Raw genomic sequence first — 12,220 nt, 5'->3', positions numbered from 1 at the left:
AGGCTACAAATCTTTAATACAAATGTATATTACTAGCGAGTTGAAACAATTTTTCCCTAGTTTAACTCCTTAAACCAATGAAAACATTAAAAGGCCTTTAGTGGCATGCCTGGCAAGATAACAGAATACTAAGTCACAACACAGACCCTGACAGATTCCTCACAGCACACACTTTCCTTTGATACAGCCGCCAGGTTAACTACACCCACCTGTACCCCAGATTTCAGTGAGACTGTTCCCCCCACATCAGCAGCTTCCAAATCCCACAGCTCCCAGGCAGCACACACAGAGCAGTATCCCAGCCCAGCGTACCTCATAGAGCGCACCAGCCTTGCCAGCAAAGTCCTTTTATCCTCGTTTGAGAACTTCATGATTCCCGGCGTCTCGAACTTCTGACGGATCCACTGGCACTGCTCCACATCGTTGATGAACATAAACTCCAGGCCAATGTGTTGGCAGTAGGTATGCTAGCAAGTGGAAACACCAACAGAGAAGCTTTAGGAGATAGTGGGCCACAAAGAAACTAATATATGTTTTAAATTATATTCTCTCCTGAATATAATTTACTCTCCTGAAAATAAGTTACTCTCCTGAAAGCTACCTTGTCTTCTTCTTCCACAATATCTCCCCCAAAGTAATTCTAAAAATGAATAAATTGTTTTACTGAATCTAGTTTTGTATCACAAAGCTTTCTCTACAAGGTAACAATTCAAAATATTTTAACTGGAAGATTCTCATCTGGTGCTACACTCAAAGTAGGCCAACAAACCTGCCTTATACTGACTGGAACATTTCACCTAACTCAGTGCTGTTCTTACAGGCATAGTGCACTCTTCAGATGCATCAGCAAAAATTTCAAGTAATTTATCAAAATTTGTGTATTTTACCACATCCTTTTTAAATGTCACCTTAAACCAAGAAATAAAGGCAGTGAGAAGACAGCTATGAAGTCTAATGTAAATTATCTGATAACTGTCAAACCTGGAAATGTGAAAAAAATCCAAGTAGCTGAGAGCAGAGAAAGGACAGGGAGAAATGCAAAGACAGTGGAAATTTTATCTCCTTGTTCATTTTATAAATTTTCTTTTTCTAACCTTAAAAAGATTATTTCATTAGGAAAAAATATGTCCAAAGTACAAGTCAATAGAAGTAAGACCTAGTGTGAGTTTGAGACAAAACTCTCAACACAGTGTCTGCTCTCTACTGCCTGTAAGGAGTTGAATGGTGACCTCTATTAAAAAAAAAAAAAAAAAAAAAGAAGAAAATCCAAAGCTCTAGATAGAAAAGCAGAGGCTTATCTCTCCTTAACAAAAACCAGTTCCTTAAGGCTCTTAGATTTTGCAATTGATTTTGTCCTTTTATTTACACATTACAATTTTAAGGATTATTGCTGCCCAGATAAGCTAGAAGTGCAAAAACAAACAAAAAAAACCCCCAACCAAATATAGAGCTCAAATTCACAACAAAGATAATGTGGTTTAACAATTTACCATGCCTCAGCTAATGTAACATAAAAGTCAAACCACTGGGAATACCTAACAATGACTCACTCAGCAGTCTACAAATTCATTACCATTCCTACTTGCTGCTTTGCTATTTGGAGTTTGCCTCTAATGATATTTAGTCCTTCAAATTAGTTTTTCTTTGAATTATTTTAGCTTTGATGACTTCTGATGGCATAAACCATGTCACCTGTCAGATAATTACACTGTAGAAAAAAGACTGGGGATGGAAAATAAGGACCATCACTGTCTACAAGCTACTGCTAGACTTCCATGAATTTGGTACCCAGCCTTCATATTCTTCCTCAAGGTCTCACTAGAGCTGGGGAACTGAAAGCAACCCATGAATGTCCTGAGCATCATGTGCACAGGTGTTTTATCTGTGGTACAACACTTAGAAGACAATTTCTAAAAGCTCTACTCCTTTTAAATAGTATCAGTTCTTTCCAGAATGAGGGCTGGCATTAATATTCTGCCATATTCACCTCTTTTATACTCATCCTTAATCCACCTATTTCTGATATCCAGCTAATTGCACCAGTGGTGCTGCAACCTCTAGAAAGAGTAGGTTATTTTTAATGCTGTTGGAATCCTTTACATTCTCTATTTATAACTGGCAAACAATAAGGGGGCTTTGTGACTGACACTTAGAAAAAGTTCACTTAAGTGTGAATGAAAACACAATCACAAATGAAAACATGTGCCACTGACCTCCAGGCGTTTGATGATCTCTCGCAAAGACAGACTGTTCTCATTTCCTCCTATGAACGTGGTTGTCGGCAGCTGAAAGACTTTGTCCAAATCTGATTCATGCAAACCATAAAACCCTACAACAGGTACATTTTTGATTTGCAAAGTAGACCAGGAGACAAAAAGGAAGCCAGCATTGTTTTTCAAGCCATGGCAATTATATTTAATAAAGCAATATTAGATTTAAAGCAGATTAAAAACTGAAAGTGAATATTTTGAAGGTATGCATTAGTAAAATGGACTTTAGTCAGGATTTAAAAAAGAGTCTTTGAATTAGTCATTATTTGATTCTTTCTTAAATGCTCAAATGAAACAACTGAAATTGGAATCATCCAAGCCTTTTTTATATTTTACCATATTCAGACACATGTCATCAATTTTCCACACTACTTCTCACAGCTCACTGTTTAACAAAATAACCGACTCTATCATGAGCAATAAACACAAAAAGAATCCCTTCTCACCAACAGAAGCAGTTGGTTGGAAGCATTTTACACTAATAGACAGACTGAGAGAATGCACAACAAGTTCAATAAAATGCTGTACAAGCACTATGGAGACCTTTCAAGGTATTTCTATTCACTCTCTCTTTTTAGGAAAATTAGTTTGAAATAGCCATGTAATGACCTGTACAGCTCTAGTTCCAGGCAATGGTCCCTTATAAAACACAGATTTCCACACCCCCACCATCTAAAACTTGTTTAGCCACATTGACCCACCTTTATTTGGACATATCTAAACTAGTTCTGGCTGAAAATATTATTTAAGAAAATATTTAACCTAACTATTATGCAGTTTCAAAAGGCAAAATACACAACAGACAAAACTGAAAGACTGGTACCAATGCAAATTAAAGGCCTTGTATAATACAAGTTTAACTGAGACTTGTTAAATAAAGGAAGGAAAAACAGTTCTTATAATTGTAAGAAGCAAAGGTATAACACTTATAATACACATTACCCACAGTTATGTAGTTTTAATGTATATATAAGGTTCTATATGTTCCTACACATGTAAAAATATTTGAAAAATTAAAAATTGCTTCCCATTTTTAATTTTCAGCTCTTTATCTTCTTTCCAGATAAGCTGTAGACATTTACTTTAACAATGATATGATAGCATGCACATATAACTCTCAAATCAGTAAGTTGCTTAAATGTTAAGTGACTTTTCTGAAGATAAAAGCAAAGCAGCAAATTAAGGATGAAATAATAACAGCACTTAGGAGTTGAAGATTGGCCATTGGACTGCATTACTACCACTTTTACTATACAGCACTATCAGTAAATAACACAATTTTTGCTTTAAAAATAATACATTTTAAAATGTTAATTTTGGTTTTAATTAAAATGTTAATAATATATTAAAATTTCAAACCTGGACTGGCCAAAAAAAGCATAGGTACCACTACATCTCCTTTTTGATATTGTAAAAGGTTTTTTCCCAGCAGGAAGAGAAAGTAACACAGGGGATGACAGAGCCTTCAGTGTCATTTGAAACAAAGCAGTGCATTTATTTCTTCACTTTTGCTGACTTTCCCTCAGACTTCAAAGGCTCTTGATGTCCTCTCATGCATAAACCAGAACACGTACAGGAGTGATTTGGGCACACACAGAACATCTGTGCTTTGTACCACAGCACCACATATTTACTGAGGCATCACCTCGTGTTTAAAGAGATATGACCTTATTGAAATCCTGAAAGCAGCTCTATACTGTGACTCATGCAGTGGGTACATCTGTAACTACCTGCATTTTTAGAAGCAACTCTCAGAAAAATGCCTGCCACAAGGTTTCTCAAAAAGAAACCAGAAGATGGGACAAAGAAAATACACAGAAAAAATTAAGTATTAAAATACTTTCTATCCTGCCAAGGACCTTTCAGAATTTTCTAGCCTGGAACATTCAAGCATAGGCATTTGAGATCTTCCTCTATTTCAGCTGTACCAAGACTGGCTTAGAAATTTAGTTTCCCCTCACAAACTGAAATCTCTGCAATTACACTCTCAAACACATCCCCCATCTTCATTGAGAGGTCAGGCATATTTTTTCCTATGGGCATGAGGGCTTCAGTGGATGCCTTCTGACCAGTCACAGCACCCTGTACTAAATTATTTGCAGAGTTTAAAGAAATGTGTACTGACATGCTAGTAGTCACCCATGCTCCAAATTAGTTATACTTGCTCAGTAAATGTCTCATGTGTTTTCTACTAGGTACTTTTCTTTAATTAAAGCTGACAAACTTCAGAGAGAAGACCCAATTTGTGTAAGCACCTCTCTATTTATTCTTAGGCATCCACTTCCTTAATATGATCAGAACTGCTTCTTTCCCAACACCATAAATAGAAAACAGAGCACCAAAGAGGCAGTAGATATGCTTACAGTAAAATTAAACAGAAAATGTTTTATTTACTTCCTGCACTATGTTTTATGTCTGATCGAAAAAGCTTCCCCACACATCAAAGAAAAATTGATTCAGTGTCTTCATCAAGTAGAAAACCACATTTTAAACAAACCAGGTAGATTGAAGAGCAGAGAAAAATCAATCAGGTGCTTTTTTATTCAAGTAGAGTGAGGCAAAGAAATTGATCAGTGCCAATTTCTCAGGCACAAAAGCCCTCCTAACAACGAAAACAACCTTTGCAAAAGCAGACCCTAGTGCACTACACTCTCAGTAGTAAACTGAAGTTTACAACAGAAGACATAATCTGCATTGGATTATATCCACAGATAAAGAATTCTATGCTTCCCACATTTTCTTCTGATAACTTCAAAGAGACTTCTTCAAGGTACACATAAGGAATAAGTATCAGACATTAGATTCCAAATTTGCTATGAAATTTACCCTAAGTTCCTCTGTCCAGTGCTTGCTTTATTGCTTGGTTTCCCTACTGACGAGCCTTCAGATGTCCCCAGTTCAAACAAGTATGAACAGTAATGCTGTAAGAGTAATTTAGATTATCAGAATGTATTGATTAATATTAATTTCTGGTGTAGTTAAAAAATAAAACATTTAGGGGGTTTATAGAGCATTTATTACAGTCATTCATCAGATGATGAAATCACAGGAACCTCACCTGTGATCTCAGAGGAGAAATTCCATCATCCTGAAATTTTAGCCTCCTTACAGATGCTGAAAGGCTCTATGTCATGATATCAGCAAACAGAAAAGGTAGAAGCATCCCTGAAATGTGGCATCCCTGCCCATAGAGGGGAGTTGGAATTAGGTGATCTTTAAGGTCTCTTCCAACTCAAGCCTTTCTATGTATCTGTGCAATGTCTTATTAAATCAACTCAGTCCAGTGATACACAAACGAGCATTGCAAATGAGAAGGCACACAGCTTACACACCAAGTTTATCGATTGTGGTAATAAGGTCAGATGGAATAAATGAATCCAAATCTGCATCCAGAATTCCAAGGGGATCTAGCTGAGCCACATGATGGCCACGGATCTGTAAAAGGAGGAAAGTAAGAGCAAAATGATATCACACCAGAAGTCAGACAAAGGGAAAAAGTTAAACATATCTCTCCATAGTTTGTATATCAGCCATTAAGCTGAAGAAGCAAACACCACTAATGTGATGACAGGGTTACATATTCCCCAAGTTTTCCTGAAAAACAAAAAATAACCATTATATTACTGATTACCTGTATACCTCTATCAAAAATTACACATTACAACATAATCTTCATTATGTCTGACACACAATTTTACTGGGATTACACTGATGTGTTAGTGAAGAAGTCTACTAGAGAGTACACTCTCAGTCTTCGGGTAGTATTAAGAAACTAAGATGAGCCTATAGATCTTACCATTTGCCAATTCAGTCATTTTGTACTTTTGCCTGAATCCTCCTTTCTGCACCTGCAGTATATTAAAATACAGAAATTCTGACTTAAAACAGATTGGTGCTGAAGCAGTTTATATTGGCAGTGAAGGGATAACTCTTCCTGAGCTCTGCACCACATTAGATAGCATCTGACAGCATTTATTTTCATCCATGAAATTTCAGAAATTTGATCTGATAGAATCGATATTCAAGACACTGAAGAACACAAATTGAGTGAGGAATTTAGACAGTTTTCAATGATCAGTGTGACTGGTGTTAATGCATGCCACAAGTTGCTACAAACCAGTGAATAATCATGTAACATTGCTACAGAAGAAATAAATAATTGATCCCAGAGAGTCACAAAAATAAAACAATTTTTAATATGCCTTTTATGTGTGACTTTCTTATACCAAATTAATTCATTAAAAGTTCTGTGTAGAGGAACATACTAACAATATCTCCGTATAATTTTTCTTTTTAAGAACAAATTTGCATCCCTTGGGTAGAATTTCATTCACACTACTGATATCCTAGTTGTCCCTGAAAAAAACCCCAAAATTATCAAGTGCAATATTAACAATGAAGTGCATCACACAGTAATAGAATATGATTACAGTGTGGTTCATCAAGAAGTGACCTGTAAAAACACTGTTCAGTTTTTGTATATTTGCAAGACTGTTCATAACAAAATGGTTTCCAGTCATAAGAAACCAGAAATACAGCATCTTTTTTAGAACTACCCTGTAAACTCAGCCTGATTTCTGTGATTCTTTGCATCTCATGAATCACCAGTAATGAAACCCTGACAGGCCAAATGACACCCACAGCAACATCTGTGCCATCTGACTGTTTACAGCAGCACTAAGTTTATCTGACTGGAACAAAGCAAACAATTCTGTCTTAAACATCATCAACAGGGAAGAATTCACCTCCCTAAACTACATCTGCTCTTCAGTATTAATAGGAAGAGGAAGAAGATCAGCAGGAATGCCAAAACCCAGAAAGGCAGACCAGTAAATGCTGTGCCATATTATTCCAGGAGCAGTTTGGTCTTTAACTGAAAGACCAACTGGATCAGAAAACTGGATACAGAAAAAAGTAACATCTGCAAAAATCAGAGATCAACCTTGTGAAAATACATACACAGAAAATTTTGATCAATTGCCATATGACTAAATGCAAAGTACAGACTACCAGAAACCAGACCTTGCTTTCTCCGGCCTTGCTTTTGTTAAGCAAACACATCCCACTGAAAATCCTTCTTTCAGTGTTCCCAGTGCTCTCTGCTAGAACAAGCAATAGATTAACTGCCTTCTCAAAGTCCAGCTCAACACACCACAAAGCAGTTTACCACAAAAACCGTAAAACACTGACAGGTCTGAGAAATTAAAATTCTGTATCCTTCTCCATTTCATTTCTTTATCAGGCAAAGGAAGGTCACAAATTATCATACCCCTTCAACACTGAACTTAGAAGGCACTAAATACCTTTTAAAAAGCAGACAGCTGCCTTAGGCAATCCTCTGTGACTGTTTGTCGCAGACACATGGGTGCCTGCCATTTCTACAGACATTTCTGTTCCATCACTTGACAAATACAGGGAGCAAAATGGCAATCCTTGAATTATTTTCAGATAAATTGTGTCAAAGCAGCCTAACTTTCTCCAATTTTCTCTAATACTTCACCAATTTTTTACTGCAAAATTGTTTATTTTCTACATATCTATTTCTAAGAAAATTTCACATACTTTATAATCACAAACATTTCTACTCTTTTACAACAACCCTCCAACTCAATGGTGACAATGTGATGTGTACAAAAAAAATATTTTAGGAAGTTCCTCTTCCATTCCTCTCATGGATTTAAAATACATAAGAGCAGGGAGGAACAGATCTGCTCAAATCAAACTGTTGGAAACTTCTTGGGAAGTTACTAATTTAAAAAATACTTGTGGAATATTTTGTTAAACACAGATCCAGTTTTATGGGTTGGTTATTTTTGTGGGGGGGTGTTTACATAATTTTTAAGCCTTTTATTGAAACTAAGCTACTAAATACAAGTCTAAACAAAAAATATTTAAACTTGTTTTTTCATTTGGAAAGCATCTAACAAAGTCCTATCCTAACCTGTCCTATTTCAAAGTTCCTTCTTCCATTAGAGGAAAAATAATGAAATTAGACTTAATTTCTCAATTTAATAAAAGGGTTAAAAATCAGAGTATTGAAAAAAACCAGATTTTGATGAACAGCTCTCTAAAAGAATCCATCAAAGTTAACCAAAACTTAGTAATGTCAGTCTCCCAAAATTCAGTTTCAGGTTAATTCATCATTTCTCCTGTCTCTTTTTACCTATAATCTTGCTCAAATCAGCAATCTCAAGATTCGCCACAGATGTACATTCCTTCCTTTTTAAAGAATGGCAGTGAGATTAAAACTGTAGTACAAATGTTCCCAGAGGTAAAGGCAAACTTTCACAAACCACTAGCTCCATAAAGTCCTTCTGGGCTAAACCAGATGACTAACATCAGGTGTGTGGGTAATCTGGATTATGAATTTGCTAAACCAGAGGATCACCCCAGTCTGAATCCAATACTTCCAGATTTCGACACTGTGTTGGAAAGAAAAGCTGTCTAGTTCAAGGCATTTTGGATCAGAAGCGAGACATAGTTAAGACCAGAATACAAATGAGAACATAGAAAGGAAGAAGGTTGTCTGCATAGAAGAGGCCTTCCCACACCTACCCCGAAATGCACTTACTTGGTATGCTCTTATCAATGACTGCACAGCAAGGTGATCTTCAACAACCTTTTCAGCTGTCCCTGGTGCTGGGGCCAGGCCGTGGCTCTGCAGAAATGATCCCTTTCCTTCCAGCTGAGCTGGTAGATGGGTTGCTTGGCCAGTGTTAGCACTTCGGAAAAACACATCCCAGGACTGGAAACGTGTACAGAGAAAACAGAAATATTTACTACTTCAAACAGAAGTCTAACCCAAAAGCAGCTCTTTCAAGCTGCAGATGGAACCTCACTACATTACAGTATTAAACACCATTAGCAGACAGCAAAAAAAGAAAAAAAGAGCATTGATATGTCCCAGTTTCAGTAGCAATTGTGTGTTTTATTTACACTGAACACTTTTCCTCTCCTTTCTTACACCAAGCTTGCTCAGCAGAAAACTCTCCAGCACACAGGACTGTAAAGCATCTTCATATATTACCCATTCACACAGCACTTTTTAATTGTGCTGTTTATTCAGGCAGCCAATAATGGGTACAATATAATGCTGCTGGTAAAGAGCTATCAAACCTATAAAACAAAGAATCTTAATAAACTAAATTAATCCGTTCCTTTAATGATATTGATAGAATTTATGGTACTTCAAGATACTCACTGATTATGCTAAATCAGAATCAGTCCTTAAGAGCTTTTCTTGAAGAAACTTTTAAAACAATCAGTTTTTTTGAGTGAAACTCTTGCTCTAATTTCCCTCCCTCAACACCTTAGGTTACCTTACCATGAAAGAAATTACAGGCCTAATTTCAGGTGCAAGTCATAATTTTAGACTACTTATCTCAAAAACCGAATCACAACAGACAAAAAATTCTTTTATCTCCTTCTGTGCTTCTACAAAAGCTACTTCACTCACATATGCCCAAATCTTATTTTCCTGACCTGTTTTCATTCTGATGAGGTGGTCACAATGCCAGGTTAGAATGGTACCAGATATATGAATGCTAACAGAGAGCAGCAGAATGGGACAAAACATGTGAGACACTTATACTCAGCAAAGAAGGAAGTCTGTGTAAAACACTTCCCATTGGCTAACCTCAGAAAACTCAGAAAAAAATGAAGCTATTTAAAAATGTACATATCTTTGTGACCGGAACAGAAGAACTGCAAAAGATAAATTTCTGCAAGGCTGCGAGCCTTGCAGATTTCCATTACATTTTAAATAACCAAGTGCCAGAAAAAAAAAGAAAAAGTAGCCCAAAGCAAATATTTTTAAAAGATTACTTAATATATGCATTACAGAACACACAAAAGAATCAAAATAATGCAATACAAGCATGGCGTGACAGGAACATATTTACAAAATCATTTTTGTTTTCATTAACAAAAAATCTTCATACTGAAATTTCTAACAGCTCTATGGTGCTCAGAAACACCAGGAGAGGGGCAGCATAAAAGAGCTAAACATCACCCAACCTTCTGAGTTCAAATTGTGGAAGTGGGGGCATTCATTCAACCTGTGGGTGGGAATTTCATCATTAAAATGAGACCATTGCCCAAGAAACACTGCTTTAATGCATCCCTCTTATTTCTTTATTCAGACAAAGCTACATCAATACAAATACAGTAAATTTAGTTTATCACCAACACACCCTGCTCTTCCACAGGCTTATCTAAACATAGCCTGACTTTTATATGCCCTGACAAATTAAGGCAGACAGATCATGTGTGGTGGCCAGTTCCAGACACACTGATGAAGAATTCATTCCTCCTCCTTTCTCTAATTTATGCCCATTTCCTATATCCTTTTTACCTTGACCTCTTGGCAGCCACATTGAGATTAGAAGCCTGAATTTACATCCTGTAAGTGGTCTACAAGAGCCTATTAGTGTGACTGTATTTCATCTGGGATTCTCTCTATACACCTTCTTGATCTGTGTTAAGAACAGGACTATTATTCCATGCCTACACAGCACCCAGTCTGAGAGGCTGGAGACCCTAGTGAAAAACAATTATAATCCCTTGTTAAACTACTGAAGTTACTTAGACTGGAGAAATTATTTGGGCCATACACAATTTTAAATTTTCATTAAACATTAAATTAGGAAATTCTCTCTGACATCTCTCACATTCTATGTTTTAATAAAGAATTTGCTTGGTTTATGTTAAGGTTTCTTCCTTACTTTTTCTAACACCATGGTACACATAAAATGATAATAATAACATAACTATTCCTTCGTTGAGTAAAACCTTTCATTTCAATGTAAAAGTTATCACAGTACAAGCCCACAAACAACTGAATGTGTTTTTAGACAAGAGCTCTGCTAAGAGAGTTGTTAACAAACTCCAAATAGACTTGCCCAACAAGTGATCTGTTTAAGGAGAATCAGTACAGGGCAGTTTCTTCATGCAAACTCACAAATATAAAGAAAATGTTTCCATCTGAAGATGCAGCCAGCTAAGATAGAATGGACCCAGACTATTTTTTCTAGCACATTTTTGAACTTATTGATTTGTTGGACAGCCTTGACATTTAATCAGAGGGGAGGGAAAATACATCATTTGGCTACAGAAAATTAGTTTTTACTAGATACACATCCATCAAAGCCTTTACAAATTTCTGTAGTGTCTTTCAAGATTGATACCAGATTATAGTCTTCAAGTTCTGTGTATCAATGTCAGTCTTTGGCAACAGCATTTGCCACGTGACTGAACAGATAGAAGACCAGCTTGCTCTCACAGCAAACCTGCAGCATCCCAACTAAATTAGTAAAGTTCTTCAAGAAAATGGTAGAGGAGATTTATAATACAAAATACATTCACCAAAAAAAAATTAATATAATGATAGATGATACATTTTCTTTCCTTCTGCCAGCAAATCTATATTGTAGTTAACCATTATTTTCTCAAATAATTTAATACAATTCAAGTGATTCAGTGGCAACATTTTACTATTATATAATAAACAATATTGCAATTAGAATAACAAGTAGTAACATATGCTTTGTCTTGATGGTTTGGGTTTTTTGTTCCTAGAGCCATCACAATATTCAACAACTGCAGTGAGTACAGTAAAGTCTTAGAGGACACACATTGAGCACCACTATATCATTTAAAAAAGAGAATTAATAAAATGAAGTCAAAGCAAAACCCCTACATTTTTTCTTAGTCCATAAACCAAGGAGGTGATTACACACTCACAGCAGAGTGGCTGCACACAGGATAACATGGCAGGGATTACGTACTCCATAGCCAACCATGCAGTTTTGTAATTAATCTTGTGATAGTAATAACTGAGCCTTGTCAAGCTTCTCTCTTATGATCTATGGCCCTGACACCAAGCTTCAAGGAGAAATAATGACGCCTTTTTCAGAGCACACGTCATTTTATTCTGATTGTTGTTTTAGCTG

At 36.2% G+C, this 12,220-nt stretch overlaps 1 protein-coding gene across 1 annotated transcript in view; it reads right to left on the bottom strand.

Annotated features, from left to right (window-relative positions):
• The window catches only part of OGDHL (oxoglutarate dehydrogenase like), a 49,680-nt gene that overhangs the window by 29,648 nt on the left and 7,812 nt on the right, over window positions 1-12,220 (bottom strand). The window contains exons 3-6 of the mRNA XM_015633683.3: window positions 8,842-9,015; window positions 5,603-5,705; window positions 2,214-2,329; window positions 313-467 (exon numbers count right to left, since the gene is read on the bottom strand). Of these exons, the coding sequence (XP_015489169.1) occupies window positions 313-467; window positions 2,214-2,329; window positions 5,603-5,705; window positions 8,842-9,015 (548 nt within the window). The remainder of the gene's footprint in view (window positions 1-312; window positions 468-2,213; window positions 2,330-5,602; window positions 5,706-8,841; window positions 9,016-12,220) is intronic.

Source organism: Parus major, chromosome 6 (genome assembly GCF_001522545.3).
Source record: "Parus major isolate Abel chromosome 6, Parus_major1.1, whole genome shotgun sequence".
In the NCBI taxonomy this organism is placed as follows: Eukaryota; Metazoa; Chordata; class Aves; order Passeriformes; family Paridae; genus Parus; species Parus major.
The sequence above is the reverse complement of the archived record's forward strand: the minus strand, read 5'-3'. Positions and strand labels throughout refer to the sequence as shown.